General features: G+C 43.9%; 2 protein-coding genes across 2 annotated transcripts; both read right to left on the bottom strand.

The window, feature by feature from the left end:
* Positions 1–4,762: 4,762 nt before the first annotated feature.
* Positions 4,763–9,534, bottom strand: ADI1 (acireductone dioxygenase 1). The gene is made up of 4 exons (XM_077782414.2): positions 9,397–9,534; positions 8,481–8,600; positions 6,780–6,959; positions 4,763–6,163 (listed from the first exon to the last, which is right to left on the bottom strand). Exons 1-4 carry the CDS (start codon positions 9,514–9,516, stop codon positions 6,032–6,034), a joined length of 552 nt encoding a protein of 183 aa, XP_077638540.1. The 5' UTR covers positions 9,517–9,534; the 3' UTR covers positions 4,763–6,031.
* A 2,069-nt stretch (positions 9,535–11,603) lies between these two features.
* Positions 11,604–17,478, bottom strand: RNASEH1 (ribonuclease H1). Its single transcript, XM_021551113.4, has 8 exons — positions 17,338–17,478; positions 17,141–17,268; positions 16,623–16,826; positions 16,020–16,119; positions 15,689–15,743; positions 14,562–14,646; positions 12,942–13,066; positions 11,604–12,068 (listed from the first exon to the last, which is right to left on the bottom strand). The coding sequence occupies exons 1-8, from the start codon at positions 17,445–17,447 to the stop codon at positions 11,982–11,984; spliced, it is 894 nt and encodes a 297-aa protein (XP_021406788.2). The 5' UTR covers positions 17,448–17,478; the 3' UTR covers positions 11,604–11,981.
* Between the last annotated feature and the right edge of the window lie 1,850 nt (positions 17,479–19,328).

Raw genomic sequence — 19,328 nt, 5'->3', positions numbered from 1 at the left:
ACCACGCTGCCTGGGTAGGCTGCTGGGTTTTCTGCACTATAGGCTTATTTAGAGGCACACAGACCATTCTTCTGTGAAACCTTAGCTGCAGGTGTTTCACAAATCCAGTCAGAGAGGAGGATAAGTGGGGTATGATCTTTATGCACAGCTAAGTTATGTCTCTCTCATTTGTATGTCAGCTTAATTAACTGCATGTGCTGGAGCTGTCTGAAAGGGGAGTGCAGGATGTGTGGTACTGCTATCAGCAGCTGCAGTGACAAACACACATTCCCTTGGTGCTTCAACTTGCGACCAAGCAATATTGGTAAAATGGGACTGAAGCATCAAATACAGATGTAAATGTATTTCAGACAGGCAGAACTGCAGCAGACAAAGTCAACTTCTCTGAGGTAGCAACCTATAATGCTGCTGTCATGAGCAGAGGCCAGGGAAATTAAAGATGTTAAAGTGAGTTTAAGCAGTACCTCACACCCATATAAGAGTTCAAAGGAAGATGCCTCCACTTCTTCCATCCTGCTTTCTACCCACTTGATTAAACATTGAGGAAGGAATTATCTTACCAGTGAGGTACCTTACAATGCAGGAACCCACACAGTTTCTGGAATTTGAACAGCAGTTTTGTAGTGCTGAATGCAAACAAGCCCCGCCACAAACCTTCAGGAAATGGTAGCAGAAAGTTGCTTTCCCACTGAGTTCTCCCAACCAGTCTGGGGATTACAAATTTAAAGATTCTCATCTTCAAGAGATGTGAGATGGTCACAACCCTGGTCTTAGGAAAAGTGTGCATGGGGAGGAAGACCTAGGTGCTGCCTTTCCAAGCTGTTCTGGATTGACATATAGATTTTCTGTCCTAGATTTGGGCAGTCATCTGCAGATGTTTATTATGTATGAGAGTCATTGAAATGAATCCACCCAAAAGGCAGCAATAATGGCTTATAATTTTCCCACAAAGAGGGGGAAAAAAATGGATGTTTCCTTTTTGAGGCAAGGATGGAAGAGAGGAGAAGGTTCCACTTTGGCTTTGAAAAACTGTCAAAACTGTCAGTACTAAATTAAAAAATTGAAGTAGAGATGCAGAGGTGGAGCTGTTTATTAGAAGAAAAAAACCAACAACAATCCCCCCCCCAACAAAAAACAACCATTATTTTCAATGCAATGTGTGAGCAAGTACTCAAATTCTGGGACACACTCCAGTGGCAGGCAGCAGGACTAAGCCCCCACCCAAGGCTGAGGCAGAAGCCTGTGCATAACCCAGCCACCACTTTGTTTTGTTACGGCATCACCAAACACAGCTCACCTCCTTCCCATGAACAGCAGGTCAGCTTTAAGTTGCCTGAATCATTTGGGAAAAAAATAAGCCTGAGGGTGGACCCAAATCAAATTCTCCCAGCTCAAATGCCTGTGATCACAGTGGAAACCAGAGCCCAGAGCTCAGCTTGGCTGCTCTGGGCTGTGTCTGTGACCAAAGGCAATCCCAGAGCATACCCAGCCCAATTTTCTACCAGCTGATATTGACAGGCACAACAGTTTTTAATTGGTACTCTGAGAAGCAGCATAGAGAGTGAAACAAAATTAATGCAGGTATCCCAGAGAGAACTACAGCAGGGGAGGCCTGAATTGCAAGAGACTCACAGTCCTTTAACTGTTGAATCTTTCCCCAAGCATTTTGGTTTGTGAAATTTTGCTTCTTTGCCTTATCTGGATACTTACACAGTAAATAAATAATGAGACCTAGCAACTCAGTTGCACAAAAATAGGTTTTTCAAATTGCACGTATAGCAGAGTATTACATTTTTGTAACCACACAAAATGTTTTGGGAATCAAGCTGTAATATCACAATGAGTGCAGTAAATAAGATGAGATCTGCATCTTTGAACCAGGAATATTTAAATTGTAACACAATTTCATCCCCCCAATGAGCTGATATGTTTATATGGCTTCAGGAAATAGACAACTGTCAGAAGACAACCTATTCTCAAACTTCCTCCCCTATTTGGTAGGGATCTGAGAATTTCTATCATTTTCCCAGGAAAGACTCCCAAACAAATGATGTCATTTTCAAGCATAGTCAGGTCTACAGTTTGGCCAAATATCTAAATCTACAATCTGGCTACAAAGAAATACTCTTCAAAGCAGTGCTCAAGTTGCATCTCAGTTTTATGTGTGCTGGTGTTTGCCAGCTGATGTTAAATGACTGCCTTTGTCAGGAAACTGTCTGTCCCTTCACAAAGTTCCTAGTTCAGGCTAAGTCCTGGAACCAGAAACCTGGCAGGAGAGTGCATGTTCTGCCAGTAGAACCCGATGCTCTGAGTACATGAAGATTTATACTCGTCAAGTTCAGCAGCCAGGACAGGCAGCTACCAGCTCCCACAGCTGCAGGTAGCAGCACATCCCCTGCTCTCAGGCAGCCCAGGGCAGGACACTCACCACCAACAGCAGTTCCCTTCACCTATTTTTAGACCCTTCCCAAGTGGATGTTACTATTTAACTACCAACTGACCATGAGATGTCTTTTCATTAAAAAATCCAGCCAAAGAAACTTTCCCCAGGACATACAACAAGGGAGCACAGCCACCACTTTGCTAACCTAAATTATTAAAAATCCTACTGTCCATCCACAGTTTACATGAAGTCCCCTTCAGAAAAGATCTCTCAATATGTTCATGAGAAAATGGGGTATATGCCACTTTGGGAAAGTTTGGATTAAAGAAGAGAATCACACATCAGTACCAAAAAATGCCATCTTTAAACATCTCAATTCGGTACCATTTATCCTATTTTTTTTTAACTCTAATCCTGGAGAAGCTGAAATATTTGCTTGAGTTAATGCTGCCAATATAATGTTGCTGGAACTACTTCCATGAATCTTCATACTACCTCAATATACCAGGATTTTCCACCTGTGTTAAAACAGAATCATGTTTTTGGACCAAAAATCAGTTTCATTTGTACTTTTTTTTTTTTCTTGGAGGGGCAGGGGGAGCAGAAGGAAGAAATAAAATACCACAAAACCCTGATGAAAATGAACTGCATTTTTCATCTGAAGGAATGGCACATTCTCCTTCCCATCTCTCTGCTTTCTACAATGTTTTCTATTAACATTTTTTTTCTGCCCAGCTGTTTCCTCCCACTATAATTTCCTACATAACCTCTTTGCAGGAGTGGAATCTTTATACCGGCCTCAAATTGCTTTTTTCCTGGCTGACAAAAACCACTTTCAGAGTGCAAAGCTTTCACCCTTTCAAAGACACCTATAGCACTAAAGGGCATGGACTCCGAAGTGTTGACAGTCAGACCCCCCACAGCCCCTGCCACCTCTCAGCAGCAGAATGCATTGTGCTATGAAAATGATGAACGATCTCCAGTGGGGTGATCGTGTGTTATTTTGACAGCCAGGAGATGGGAGCTGTACTGGGAGTATATATTCCTCCAGAGAGGCAACAAAACAAGGTGGTTCAGTCCTGCTCCCTGGGTCACATCCTACATCAGGGAGCTGCTGAAAGCAATTGCGGCGGGCAGGCGCTTTACTGTCCATCCCTCATCACTGCTCCCAACTGTAAATCTCTCCCGAGGAGAACGTGTTACCTGCTCTCTCCTCCTGGTCGCTCCCCCAGCCTGCTGGGGCTGGCTGCTCTGGAACTGGGGGTTCCTGAGGGCCTGTGCTGCTGCCCCACCTCTCCTTTTGCTGAGATAGATCAAAACAGAAAGGCCCATATGAGAAATGAGCAGTCTCACCTTGGCTTCTGATAAAAAAAAAGGAAACAAAAGCTTAGAAGGCGGATGAATTCGATGGGATACCAGGGACTGATACCAGCACCAGGAGAAAGCAGTCATTTTATTTTACATTCAGAAACTCAATTTTCTGTGGCATATAAATCAAAGGAATAAAATCTGCTGCAGGCAACAACTGTCATTTATTCCTGTAGTTGTACCTTGAAAAATCCCCAAAGATTGTTCTGGGAGCAGGAAGCCCCAGTCTGCTGTACAAGAGGACATTCAAGTGCTCCCTTCAGGCAAGTGGCACACAAATCCCTGAGCCAGTAAGGCACATGTCACTGCTTAGCCTCCCCAATGTGTGTATGACTATAGCTAAACTTCCTATTTGCTCCTAACACCGATTTTTCAGATAGTCCCACGCAACTTCACCCTCAGAAACATTTAAAGAAATAGAACACCTAGAAATGGTTAACAGTAATGCTGCTACAAAGTGAAAAAAACACTATTACCACTAAAGAAGGGCTGTGTATATACTCATAGGAAAGAACAGTGGGAATGTTCAATTATCCATCATCTGCTACATCAGGAAGACCCAGGTAGGACCATTTCAACCTCCTTCTAGTTGTTTATTTAGGACACTGCAAGGTAGGAGCATGTATTATATCTGGATGGAATCAGCACACAGGCTACAGTCAGCTCATCATCCACTGAGAGCTGCAGCAAGCAGTACATCTACCCAGCTGACATAATTCATCACTGAGAAGAGTAAAACGCTCCAGTGCCCATTGCTGGGGAGCTCCATGTCCCGTGCAAGCACAAGCTATCTACTGAAAACCAGCCTACTGTGCCTAAGCCAACTCTTCTCCCTCTCACAGCTCAAGAAACGGAGGCACAGCGAGTCATTTGTCCCATGTTACAGAACAAATCAATGCCAGCACAAGGAATAAAAGCTGATTAATAATTAGAGTAACACCGTTGTTCAATGGGTTCTAAATGTCAGCACAAAGAATAAAAAAAACCCCAAAGCAATAAAAAATCAACATACCTAGATCAAAGTAATTTTATTAATAACTCACAAGAACAAATTTGCTACATTTTACTGAGAAAACCACAGCTTTATGTACCAGGGTAGAACTTGGAAAGCTGCATACTAAAATGCCGATTGTGCAGATTTATCTCATGAACATTTTTAGACAAGAATGAAGGAGGGTTTATTTTCTTTAATTAAAACCAGAATCCTACATAGTTCATTAGCATGAATTCTGAGCAAAATGAATATTAATGTAGCCCACCTCTCACAATTCTACCTGCCAGAAATACCAAGGAAAAAAAGATTAGAAAATGGATTCTTGAACAATTGTAAATGCAACCTGCTACTGTCATTGCAAGGCTGCTGGCATCTTTGAAAGGTCACAGAGATCAGGAAAACCTTTTTGAGCAGGAAAAGGCAAATAATACTGCCACCTTCAAAAAGGCACAAAAGATCCAGGGAACTGTAGGCTGCTCAGCCCCACTTCAGTCCCCAGGAATGTTACAGAATAATCCAGGCACAAGAAATGCCAGGTGATGGAGAGCAGTCAACGCCAATTCACCAAGAGCACATTCTGCTTGATGCTGACTGCCAGGGGCAATGGCTCTGTACCAGAGGGGACACCATAGGTGCCATTTACCTTGACTCCAGCAAGGCTTTCACTTAGTGTGTCCCACAGCAACCTTGTAGCCTGGCTGAGGACACAAACTACTGAATGGATAAAGAACCTCAGGTCCATTGGGCTCGAAACAGTCTGTGGTTCAAACTAGGTGGTTACAAGTGACATCCCTCAGTCACCAGAACTAGGGCAGAACAGAAGGGAGCCCAGCCAAGGGCACTGGTCTGTGCAGCCTGGAGAGGAGAAGGCTCACAGGAGACCCAACTACTAGAGCAGGGACTGTGAAGGAGACAGAGCCAGACTCTCCTCAGACATGCAGTGAAAGGGCAATAGACAACTGCAAACTGCAACCAAGGAGTTGGTCATGAAGAACAAATGCTTGGCCATGGGAGCAGCTAAGTGTCGGAGCTAGCGCCCAGACAGGCTGTGGAACCTCCACTACCAGAGGTTTCCAAACTGCAGGGTCTTGAGCAACTTGGTCTAGCTTTAAAACTGGCATAGGAGTTCACAAGGTTGGACTAAATTACCTACAAATGACCTTTTAATCTAAATTTTTCTAGGATTCTGTCATTCCAATTTCCTACCTAAGTACAAGTTTAATCAGTGAAAAGCAACAAGGCACATTTATCCTGACGGGGTTTCGGGATGTTCCACCTGTCAGGTCTCAGACACCATTATGTGCTTCTTCAGCCAGAAACTTCATGTACTGTTTCCGAGCAGGAAAATCATCAGCCGGCCTGTTGTACGCCGTCCAGACGGGTTCTCCAACAAACAGCCTCATTGCCTTCACATAATTCTGCCAAAGAACAAGAAGTGACAAATCATTTAAGAGCTCCTTTTCAAGGGATCTTCATGTCAAATTTAAGGCTTCACTTGTGCTTCAGCAGAAATTTTTGAAACTATTTCATGATGGACTGAAAGCTTCACACATTCCAGAAGATTACAGCACTACACTGCTGGTCCTGCTCCCAGTGCCTGCAGTGGAAGACTCTGCACCTATGCAGTGATACACTGTGTTATGATCAATGCCTTCAGTTCAGGAAGAAGCAGTACTTTGCACCATTTCAAAGAAACCAAAACCATCCTGTCTTATGCAGATCCGCAATACTCAGCAGTGCAGCAATTTAAACCCTATTTGCTTACTTAAACAGCAGCAACCCAAGTACCCAAGATGTTTACACAATGCTTTTGGGGAACACCAGAAGCATCACAGTCACAGCCATGAAAACAGAATGGGAAGTGCATGAACTACCCAAAAAATAAAGCTTACAGGAAGTGTGAAGTCTCCAGATTCCAAAAGGAAAGCAACATGTTTTACTAATGAACTGCAAGTCTCAGGGCATGCAGTTACTAATGTGATATATATTCACATGGATTTGTTATCAAAATTTACGGTAATCTACACAACATACGTTCTCATCCAGTGTAAATCGGTGATATATGCCAGCAGGGAGGGTTATCATGTCTCCTTTTTCCATGAAAATCCGAATCCATTTGTCATCCTTGTCTCGAACATCAAAATAGCCAGATCCCTCCAAGATGTAGCGAATTTCATCATCGAGGTGTAAATGTTCTTCATAAAATGTCTTTATCTAGGAATAGCAAATATTTTGGAAAACTACTGGATATGGGAAAGCTGCAAAGAAATCTGGTAGAAACACAGAGAAGCTGAGAAAGGCTTTCAAAGGGTAACTGTGTTTTAACTAACAGAGCAGACCAACGTGGGTAAGATGGCCAACCCAGCCAGCCAGCCCATCTCCAGACACATCTGAGCAGGCCTCTACATTTCCTCTGCAGGGCAGGAACTCCTCTGGCAAGAAGGAGCTCTAGCTGTATGTAACCATTCTCTGAATAACAGTAATGCTTACAGCCATTTGAAAGAGAGATGGGTAAAATTTCCCACTACAGGATTTGGTCCTTGCGCTTGCTCAGTTCAATCATTTTGTGGTTTTTTTCCGCTCAACACACAGCACCAAAACAAAGCCTCAGACTATCCCCCCTCTTTTACACTTATGTAGAGCTGAATTAGCTGCACAGGGTACTACCACTGTCTGTGAAAATGCAGTTACTGCCAAACACGGCCCATCTACAGCAATCTGATGTAAACAGTGTGTCATGCCTGCCCACACACAGTCAGACCCAGCTCCAGGCCCTCTTGTCCAAGACAGTGGCAGCAACATTCTCTTTTTTCTGGAATGGCAAATTCTTTGTACATTCACAGAATACAAAACACATTTTAAAAGTTCAATTAACGGAGACCTGAGAGGTTTAGTGCACAATGGGCAGTGCAATGCCAGGTACCATCACCACCTGCTCAGGTCTGAATGATGTTTAGCCACACTTCTGCAGATGTCCTTGAGCCAGAAGTGATCCAGCGCAGCAGGATGAGCAAAAGTCCCTATGTCTTGTAAAGAATGGCCCATCTTTCTGTCAGACAGAGCCTACCCAGGCCATCTTCTTAATGAGTTACTACCTAATTTACCTTCTCACCAAAACAAAACCACTAGAACACAATGGGCTTAAAACAAACTGGTAAATGGAAATTTAATAAAAATATGAAAATGTCACTGGGTTGCTGTCTTCAAGTCAGAGCAGCAAGCCAGCAGCACCTGGAGGTTGGGATGAGAAAGCTCCTTCTAGGAGGCTCATCTGAACAGTGTTGAGCTGCTATGAAATTGTCAAGGTATAAGCTCCCCAAGGTAAAAAAATCTCCTTGTACAAAGCATGTATCCCTCCAATTCCATGGGGGTAATACTCACTTAAAAAAGATGCATTGTGCAAGCAGCCATTAGGTTGTCAAAGCTTTCAAAGCCCAGGCCCAGCTGGCAGCTACTTGCCTTCATCTCAGAGAGGCTCTCTGAGAACAGGTCAGCATTGGCAGAACTCTCCTGGTAGGAGTCTTAGTTATGAAATTACAGTGATGGAAATGATCCTCAAAACCTTTGAAGGCAACCTACAGAAGCAAAGGACCTCTACTATCTTTAAAATTACATCAAAAGTTCTTTTTTAATGTTCAGGACTTCGGTACAGGATGTATTTTAGACGTGGAAGCTTCATCCCCGTGTCCCGCTGGGCTGTGCGGAAACCTGCACCGAGAGCCAAGTTTCGCATACCTTTTCCTCATAATTTGGAAGCTTGTCTTTGTGTATGGTCACTATATCCATCCAAGAATAATTTTCTGCTCTCCTAATCTCTTTCAAGCATAGATCAGTCTCATAGTTATCAGCATCCAACTAAAAAATAGGCAGAGGGAAAAAAAAAAAACAACACACAAAACAAACAACAAAAAAGCATTCGGACGCCATTGCTAAAGGCGGAACTCATGGTACTCGTGGGAATCGCGCTGCCGGCAGTGCCGGGGCGGCTCGGCCGCTGCACGGGAGCTGCCGCACGGACACGGCGCTCCCGCAGCGGCCCCGCCCCGGCCCGGCCCGGCCCGGGGCTCCCCGCCGGGCCCTGCGGTACCGACACACCGCCGGGCCCTGCGGTACCGACACTGCCCTACCCTGCGGTACCGACACACCGCCGGGCCCTGCGGTACCGACACTGCCCTACCCTGCGGTACCGACACCGCCCTACCCTGCGGTACCGACACACCGCCGGGCCCTGCGGTACCGACACCGCCCTACCCTGCGGTACCGACACCACCCTACCCTGCGGTACCGACACACCGCCGGGCCCTGCGGTACCGACACACCGCCCTACCCTGCGGTACCGACACACCGCCGGGCCCTGCGGTACCGACACACCGCCCTACCCTGCGGTACCGACACACCGCCGGGCCCTGCGGTACCGACACACCGCCCTACCCTGCGGTACCGACACACCGCCGGGCCCTGCGGTACCGACAGCGCCGGGCCCTGCGGTACCGACACTGCCCTGCCCTGCGGTACCGACACACCGCCGGGCCCTGCGGTACCGACACCGCCGGGCCCTGCGGTACCGACACTGCCCTACCCTGCGGTACCGACACTGCCCTACCCTGCGGTACCGACACCGCCGGGCCCTGCGGTACCGACACTGCCCTACCCTGCGGTACACCACGCCGAGGCGGCGCAGCTGCTCCAGGCTGACGGCGCGGTTGGGCCGCTGCCGGTGCGGCGCCCGCTGGTCCTCCCGGGACTCGTCCATGTACCAGGCCTCCACCATGCCGCCGCCACCGCGTGCGCGGGGCCGGGCTGCCGGCGGCCCGCCCCGGCGCGGGCAGAGCGCCGCTCGGCAGGGAGCGGTGCGGAGCTTTCGGCTGAGGGGACAGCTCCAGGCTGGGAGCCGAAAGTCCCCGAGACAGGCCGCGGTTCGGCGCTTCTCACCCGCAGCAGCGCCCCAGGGTAGCCGGAGAGGCCGTGGTGTTTGCATCGAGGCCTCGCTGTAACGCTCTGACGGAATTTACCCGTACGTCTCGGGCTTAAAGGCCGGCATTGCAACCCCACAATATAGAAAAAAATGAGGTAAAAAATAAAGTGGCAAGACGTGCTTGCACAGATAACTTGTGTTGTCTCCATCCACGAAGATACAGCCTCAGCGTTTTCCCCGAGCTGGAGCAAACAAGACACCCTGGGCTGTGCCTCCACAGTTCTGCTCTCTGCCTGATCCTATAGGACAAATAAACCCACAGCCAGCTAAGCACAATGTAAGAATGGCCAGACAACTGAAACAATCCCTCCTTAGATTTTTTCTTCGTAAAAAGAGTTTCTTACTTAGCAAGATGTCTCACCCACTACCAGATCCATTTAATCTGTAGTATTTATATTTAAACACTACTTATTATCAAACAGATACTCTAGAAGCTGTGCTAAGGCACATGGAGGACAAGTAGGTGTTTTGGGACAGCCAGCACTGAATATCGTGGCTGCTAAATGTCAATATTCTCCTAAAGTTGCAGTTCTCTGAAAAGATTACTTTGACATCCACCATCCTCTGCAGGCCCTCAAGCCCCTTTTAAGTCCTTTTGAGAAGTACTATTTGTTTTCCATCTTTTAATCAGCCTTAATCTTGTAACCATCCTCTTGGCTTTCTTCTGTCCTGAATTTCCAGAATAAGAATAAACGTTCATATTAAATTGGTATGTCCTATTAGATTTTCTATTATAACCTACCTATTGGATTCAGGTAATCAAGTGGCCTAAATTCAGTATTACACAGTTGTTATGATTTGCCCACCACAATCTTACAGGTTTTCCAAAGCTCCTGCTTAAATAAAAAAAAAATACTGATTTCCATACAGTACATAGGATTTACTTGTTTAACATAATATGTACGATAGGCGAGTTACTAGAAAGCTGATCGGGGTGATGGGTCTTTTCTTTGCAGCCAAACTTCTAAAGTAAATAGATAGCTGTGTGCATACATACAAAGAACCAGTATCTAGGGGTGAAAGAGGGCACTGATTGAAGCCCTAGATGAGCTTCAGTGTGCAGTTCTGGATGAGAAAAAAAAAAATCTTCACTGACCTATTAACTACTGGATAGCCAGCTTCCTCCTTTAGCCATGTGACTAAATATGTAAAACCTCACACTTTGCCTTGGGAAAGATGTTATAATGCATCTGTATAGAAATTAACAAATGCAAAAACATGTCAGTGACTCCTAGCTTAAATTCTACTATTCAATGGTACAGATGTACCATATAGAAAAGCTGACACAGATAGCACAACAAACCTGTTTGCTTTTCTTGTACACTTGCATAGAAAATAAACCCAAGTTGATTACTAGTAATTACTCTCCATTTAGCCATTCCATCAATCTCAGAATTGACTGGAAAAAATGAAGTCAAATACTTGAGATCTGGAAGGTATGGAGAAGTTTATCTTCTAGTCCCATTTCAGATTAAATGTCAATTACTACCTTTGGGACAACACTGAAGAGGAACTAACAATGCTAACAAGAACCAGTATGCATTAAAAAAAACTACTTAATGGAAACAGGAAGACAGATTAAGAGCTTGGAAATTAATCAGGTAGAGAGAACAGTGAAAATTCATTGTTTTCTTGTAACCTGGCTTTTTCTTTGCTCATGAAAAATAACATTATAAAAGAAAGATACTGGCACTGCAGCTGGCACTGCAGGTCAGTGTTACAAGCCCATCTGTGGGGCAGTTATTGCCAGTACCAGAATGCCAGAGCAGACCAAAGAAATCTATGTTAGGTGACCTCCTACCAAATCAATTAACCCCAAAGTCTGCCCCAGCTATTTTGGGCTGCAATAGATACCTCTGCACAAAAAAGAAAAAAAAAAAAAAAAGAAAAAAAAAGAAATATATTTATTTAACTAAGAGGAAAATACAGAAAACTTTGATTTAAAATTACTTCTTCAGAAGCTTGTCATTAAGGTGAGCTCATAAGTACACAAGAAAGCTAAAAACACTGACCACAGCCCTTCCAACAGATGGAGAAAAAACAAATACTCAGTATCATCAACTAAATATTCTCAATTGTAAAACAAATACAATAGAAGAAACTGTGGGGTTTTCCTTCCCAGAAGTTGATTTATATTTAGTGCTTCAGGCCAGAAAGAAGTACAGCTGAAAGTTCAACTCCAAAATAATTACAGCAGTTCAAGTTGTTGCTGTCATATTAGGCCCTTTACTCTCAGTGCAACAGTCTCTACTCCTAGGCCATCAGCACTTTTGTTTAGAAGCTCCTTCTCTTGCTAGTCTATCAGCTTCTTCATTTCCTTGGAAGCCAGCATGACCAGGAATATGCATCTGTCAGGACAAAATATAGGAGTGTTAGATACAGAAGAAACCAGGAAGTAGATACATGAAATTTGATAAAGCAATGCTCTGTCATTGATAGTACAGGAGCACCTCCTCAGAGGTCCTCACCTAATATTTAGCCCTTAGGTCTTCTTCCCAAAGATTTTCATTGTCTCTCTTCTTCTAGGGAAACTCTTGCCAAACTGTGACTATAATTTTTACAGTAATTAGTGAAAAGCATAAGGACCAGCTAACCTCTCCTTTAAGAAATGCAGACAAAAGCTCCAATTCAAAATTCCCACCTTCCAGCATTCAGTGGTTAAACTGAGTTGATCTTTTCCTAAAAGCCAAAGTCCTGTATTCCACTAAAAGCCTTGGTAGTTACAGCACTCACTTAGGATACATACATAGGATATTAAAAGATCCTCTCAATTTTCAGATGTCTTAATTGTCCAAACATCAATCAGTAAGTGAAAGCCAATCCTTTTCAGAAATAAGGGTGGAGTAGGAAGGTGAGGAAGAAAATCAAGCTTGCTATTTGACAAGATCTGAGAGGGGATAAGCATGAAGTGGGTGTGAAGTGACATTAGATTTACATGGCAAGGTTTTGGTACCACGTGGGAGCTGTAGATGTGGGTTTTGTGAAGACATGAGCAGTGCCCCTACATGAGAGAGAGCCAGATCCAGACAGCTCTGGTTCTAATAATCCAGGTTATGTTGCTAATTTGCTTTACATACAACAAACAGCTTCTCTGTATTTGCAGTTTTACTTAAGGATGTACAATACAGTGGTCTACAGAAGTCTTAGTTATGATCACACTTCTAAGATTCTACCAGAAACATGTTTAAAATGTCATTAAGAATAAGAAACAAGGAACTTACCCACTGGATTTCTATGTCTTTTGCAAGATTATCAAGTCTTTCAAAATCTTCTTTATTTATTACACTTCCTCCTGAACTTGTTCTCCAGCCATTTGATTTCCAGTTGTCAACCCAGCTCGTAATACCTGTGCAAAGGGAGTATCACCATAAAAGTGCTATTAAAGAATCCAGGAAGGATCAAGACGGAGCCAACAGCCTTTTAACAAGACATTACCTCTGTACAAAGTCTCAGGCAAAAATACTGGAGGCAAAAGATAACTCTCGTTTGGTTCTCTGATGCTGTCTTTCAGGATTGTATTTTTACATTATTACCTGAATTATCCCATCATTAAATCAAATATCTCTTTTTCCAAATACATATTTAATTTAAAGACTACCATCTTATATATGCATTGTACCCAAAGTATCTCATAAACACCAATAAACGGAAACAAAGGATTTGCTTGATGATGCATAAGCAAAGCTTACTGCTCACCAGGGAGTTTTCTACATTACTCCTTAAGTAAGGATTTTTTTTAATATCTTTGCTCGTATGGACAATGTAATACATTCTTACTGCTTTCATGACCTGAACCAAATAGGAAATCTCTAATCATGCATGCAAAACTTCCTAAAAACCAAATCACATCAATTTGCACTTAATTACAAGCCTCCTTTTTTGGCATTTTTAAATAATAACCCCTAGACACATCTACAAGATACCTTCGGTTAAACAAGAATGGCACTTGCACCTCAGGGACCCAAAATGCAAAATGAAACTGCAAACAAAACCACAGATATTAAGATAAAAAGAGAAACATTTAATTTTCAACCATAAGCTGTTTTTGTTTATGTTAAAATTTTGCTTAATGCTATTTCAAAACAACCCATAAAATCAAATCTCCGAAGTGATCCGGAAACAAACATATACTGCCTTTGTAAAATTGAGAAAAAAACCCCCAAAATAACTAACCAAACAAACAAACAAAAAAAACGTAAGCAGTTCCAGATTAACACCAGAACAAAATCTGAAGGTCCTGAGGAAATAGGATGTCTTTTTTTTCCAAAATTAAATCTTATTGGCTGCTTCATATGGTATTTATGGAGAATAAAATTAGGTTTTCCAGGTTTTTTAATGCATATTCTGAGCACATATCTCTGGCTAGTCTTTCAGTGTAGCCTAAAAGCTTGGAAGCAAGAGAACTTTAATGTATTTCACTTTAATGTACTTCACAGGTGTGTGTGTTAAAGACAGCCTCTCCAATACATGCAAAACAACAAAAACCCTACAGGTTACCACATCAACTTCCAAGTAATTTCCTGAGTACAGCTGTAACAACCTACACAGGAACAACATTTTTTCTAAATTTTGCGTCACGCTGCACACCTCAAGACACAAATCCTGGTGTTACTTCTGTCAGCGTTTACTATAACAGACACTTTGATTATACTTCTGTTTCATGCAGTTAGGAGGCAATGTCTGATACTCTGAAGTTTTTCCCCAGGCAGTCATACATGTTAAGTTATGCACTGTCTTCCTTCCGTTCCTCTCTCCAGGACTCGGAATATTCTGTGGGTCTTATGTAATGAAAAAGCATGTAGTGTCTTTAAGGATCAGGAAAATTAAAATCATTAACTTACCATTAATAGTAAACTTGCTATCAGTGTAGATTATTAATTTCTTGATGTTTTGACTCTTGGCTTGCTCTATTGCTCTGCAGGCTGCCTAAACAACATTTCAAAACAACCACAGTTCAGAAAGGATTTTGACCACATGGAATTAAAATACTAACAAAGTACCTGATGCTAACACAGAACTACATGTATTACTGTAAACTCACCACCAAGGGTTATCAACACGTTTTAGTGTAAAGGATCCCAAAATTGTGTATTGCAGATGACACCTTTATGATTCAGGCAAAGAGGCAGGCGCTTAAGTTTCAATAGCAAAAAAAGCCTCGTAACATTCTGATGTTCAACTCTGTGCTGAAGGAGTAGCTCTCTGACACGTTTTCTAACTATCAAAACCTCTGTCAACACCAAGGCATTTTCTGCAAAACTTTGAGGAGGAAGAATTTGTATCAGTTCCAACAGTCTGGATGCCTTAACAGGTTAGGGGGTGTTTCTGGTGCTCTGAAATAATACAGGGAGAAGTGGTTGGGTGTGCATGTAGAACTGAAAAGCTCCTGTGACAAATCTTACCACTGGCACACCAACACCACCTCTAAAATGAACTTTGTAGTTTTTAAGCAGACCACTTGCCCATTTCAGTTCATCTCCAAATGTGGAATGCAGCAATACCATAACGAAGAGGAGATGAAAAGAGAAGACTAAATCTGCTGTTCTCAACAGAAGTTAGTCTAAACTGTTTTTTATATTTATCTAAAGATTATGATACTCTGATCCTGCTATTAAAGAAGCTGACTCTCAACTGATACTCAGCAGTCCTCACTATAAGGTCTGAAGCACACTCATTAAAAACACAAGAGAATCTATGCAGAGTTGAGAGCAAGACTTTCCTAATGTAAGGCTGTTGAAATAGCTGTGCTTGGTGACATTTGGAAATCCTCAACGTGAATTACCTAGTTCAAAGCCAATAAAGACCAATAAAACTTGAAGATAACTATTTGTTTGAAGTCATAACTCTGAATATTTTGCATACTTCTCTTAGAGCTCCATACTGGTTTCTGGAAACCAGAGTTGAAAAAGACATGAAAATGCAGCTGCAGTCTAATACAGAGAAGCATTTCAGAACATTTGCTACTTACATGGATTTCTGCTCTTTGATTAGTCTGCCGTCCAGGAAGTCTTTCACTGGTATTTCTGTGTCCGAAGAACAAACAGTAGATTAGTTATCTCAGGTATTCAGAATTATGTATAATGGCTACACATTAAAAAAAAAAAAAAAAAGTTATTTCCAATTGATTTTTTCCCAGAGAGAGTGCTTTCTCTGCTTCCCTCGATATCTCCTGACTCAGTCTCATAACACTGTTGTTATGAGTCTCAACAACAGTTTCATATTTAAAAGGAGGCTAGTATTGTAAATCACCAAACAGAATATATTAATTAATAAAAAAAAAAATCCATTGACCTACTTACAAAGGGTGGCCTGGTCCCCAGTAGACACCTATTCCAGCACATGCCCTGCTACGTCCATTCCTAGTGCAACAACCATCTGTATAAACAACTGCAAAGTCACCTACAAAAAAATTATCAAAATCAGCACTTCTTCAAAAACACTATTTACAACAGATGAAATATTTGCCAGTATGTTAATCCCTGAAACTTCCCTCCTCAGAGAGCCCTTCCAAAAGGTAGCTACAGAAGCCATGTGAATCAGCAGAGCAGAACACCACAAGTCCCACTACAGCTTGACACCACCAGTCAGGCTCAAGAATTTCTGCCCCAACTCCCACACTTTTCACTCTAGTTCATGTCTTTTTCAAAACTTCAAAGCTACATCCAATTTGTAGCCCAGGAACACATAAAATCACACCTATAACAATATGATTAAGCTGTATATTCATATCAGTTAAAACAAATCAAAATTACACTGAAAGACAATGTGAACAAATAAATCATAGTTAATGCTTTCATTTCCAAAGGAAATAATGGGCCTAATGCTATCATATACAAACCCCCCTAAAAGTTTTCTAATTGTTACACTTGTTGCTCGTCACAGAGAATAAACAAAGAACTCACCCATATATGAAAACTTATCTTCACTGACTGTTGGTATTGAGCCCACTGACTGTTTTTCATCATGTTTTACACGCTTTGCAATCTGCTCTTCATTGGTAGACTGTTCATATGGCCTTTTACATGCACTGCAACACATGGTATTTAATTCTGGTTCCTCTCTCTGGCTACCATTTTCCTGTGTTACAGCTGGAGGACCAAATACCTCTTCAAAAAGAAAAAAAAAAAAGTTAGGAAGTTGAGCAAAATCAAATTTTATTTGAAACGACTGCTTCTAAAGATTCTAAAGACAACAGTTGTTAGCAACTATTATCAATGTTAGTCCGTTAACTGACACCCGCCCCCTCCCCCAGAAACACCTTCACTGCACCGGCACACCCATCGCCGTGTCCGGAGGTGCCAGAGCCAGTGACGAGGCACGAACGGGGCTGGTGCCGGTTTCGGCGGCGGCAGCAGCGCTGGCAGCGCCGCCGTGCCCGCCCCGATTCCCGGCGGGCCGCCCGCCCCGCTCCCCCTCCTACCTGCCGGCCCGGGCTGCTGCTGCGGCCCCGCCAGGCCGCCGCGCACGAAGCTCCAGGCGTCCTCCTCGGTGGCGAACTTCTTGAAGCTAGCGGACGGGAACTTGTTCACCTGCTCCTGGCACTCCGCCCTGCAACAGAGCGCGCAGCGGTGAGGCCGGGCCGGGCGGGCTCCCCGCCCCACCGCGGCCCCCGCTCACCAGGTGCGGTAGACGCCGGCCCGCCGGCCCTTGCGCACGGCGTAGAACATGGAGCCGGCGCGGGGCCCGAGGCACGAGTGGCTGAGCACGGCCACGAGCCAGCGCAGCATCCCGCGGCCGCGCCGCCATCCGCCCCGCTGCGCCTGCGCGGCCGCCGCGCTCACGGCAGCGCCGGGCCGCCTACGGGCCGCCAGAGAGGCCAAACTACCACAAAATGCACAGCGCAGGGGTTTGTGTGGCTCGGCTTTTTTGTTTGGTTGGTTTTGTTCCCTCCGCCCGCCAGTAATGGTATTTTTAAAACCTAAATCAGCTGTTGTTTTGGGGGTGCGGCATGAGGTGTATGGGTCGCAGCGGCTCTGCACAAGCCACCTCGCTCTGGAAGCCCCATTTGCTAAAAGGCAAAGGAGCCTTCTCAGGTGCACGGACGTGTCCAGCACGTCCGAAGGGCTGGAGCTGAACGAGGTGGTTTAGCTGGTTCTCACCCGGCTGTCCGGGCTCCAGGTGCGTGTGTTCCTCTGAGGAGCCGAGGTGGCTCTGGGGTGAGGAGAAACTCCTCCACGGAATCGCAGGGTCCTTAGGGCCGGGAGCGACCTCTGGGCATCATCTGCCGTGGCAGGGTCAGCTGGTGCAGGTGACACGGGAGCACGTCCTGGCGGGTTTTGAATGTTTCTAGAGAGGGAAATTCCACGATCTCCCCGGGCACCTCTGAAAAAAATTCTTTGTCATGTTGAGGTGAAACTTCTCATGTTTTAGTTTATGGTGACTACTCCTCGTCCTGTCGCTAAGCACCACCTAAAAGAGTCTGGCACCATTCTCTTAGCACCTGGACTGCCATGTACTGGGAGACCAAAGCTGGGAGCTGGGTGTGTGTCAAATTCAGTACTTCAGCTTCTGACAAGGTCAAAGAAGCAACGATGGGGGCACTGGTGTGGCCACCTCCAGCAACAGCCCAAGGTATCCAAGCTGCTGTTGTACTTCCCTCATAGCTCTAGTGCAGATCCCTCTGACAAAGATGACCACATGGTGCCAGAGCTGCAGTGTTGTGTTCAAGAATGCAAAACACTGGCATTAATTTTGCCTTCTGTAGCAAAACCAACAAATGGGCTCAACATTACACATAATTACTATGTGTATTAACTGGATAACATTTATCTTAAAAAAACCCCAAACCCAAAGAGCTTATGTATTTGACAGGCCTTGGTGGAACTGAGAAACACCTTGGTCAGGGTTGTATGAAAATATAATTAGTGCATTTTCCTTATTTCTTCCAACATATTCATAAGACTCCATATACTTACAACATTCTATTGCTGTTGGGATACTTTTGTTACATATCTGACTAATTTATTCTTTCCACTTCTTCATGGTGCCCTCTCTGAGACTGCATGGCATAAGAACCTTCTTAATTACATTACTTTGTAGTGACATTAACTTCTTTTAAAGATCACAGATCCACAGTGGTTCCTAAAAACCTGTCATGTATTTTGAGTACCAGGTATTATTGGGTACCAGGAACATTGATCACTCTAGATCTTCTCCTAATATAAACTCAGTGTCCAAAAGAAAACTTCTCTCTACAACTTTTTTCTCGTTGCTGTAATGCAGCATCCTGGTCTGTTCAGCGCTCAGAGCATGGAGATGGGAAGGTGCAGATAGTTTCATCTTTATTCATTATTGCTCTGAACAGTCATGTTTTGATCCTGTTTTGATCCATCCACACATCACCTCTTCTTTTTCCCTCTCATGAGTAGCTTCTCAATATAAACTGAGTGCGTACTACTGGACTGATGAGACAATTCCTTGTTATCTTTCTTTTTAGTACTCAGGTCCTGATCACTGTTGTTTAGCCAAACCAAATCTCTATAAATACTAATCCTGGCCATTGGTATGAGCTAAGCGGTTTTTTCCATTCATTTAATTAATGCTAGGAAAGAAGAGTGATTTGGGAGAAAAATGGGCACTGAACAATCTGTTTTTCAGGCTATCATAAA

The sequence above is a fragment of the Lonchura striata genome, chromosome 3 (assembly GCF_050655825.1).
Source record: "Lonchura striata isolate lonStrDom1 chromosome 3, ASM5065582v1, whole genome shotgun sequence".
Taxonomy (NCBI): domain Eukaryota; kingdom Metazoa; phylum Chordata; class Aves; order Passeriformes; family Estrildidae; genus Lonchura; species Lonchura striata.
This window is presented reverse-complemented; position numbering and strand designations above follow the sequence as displayed.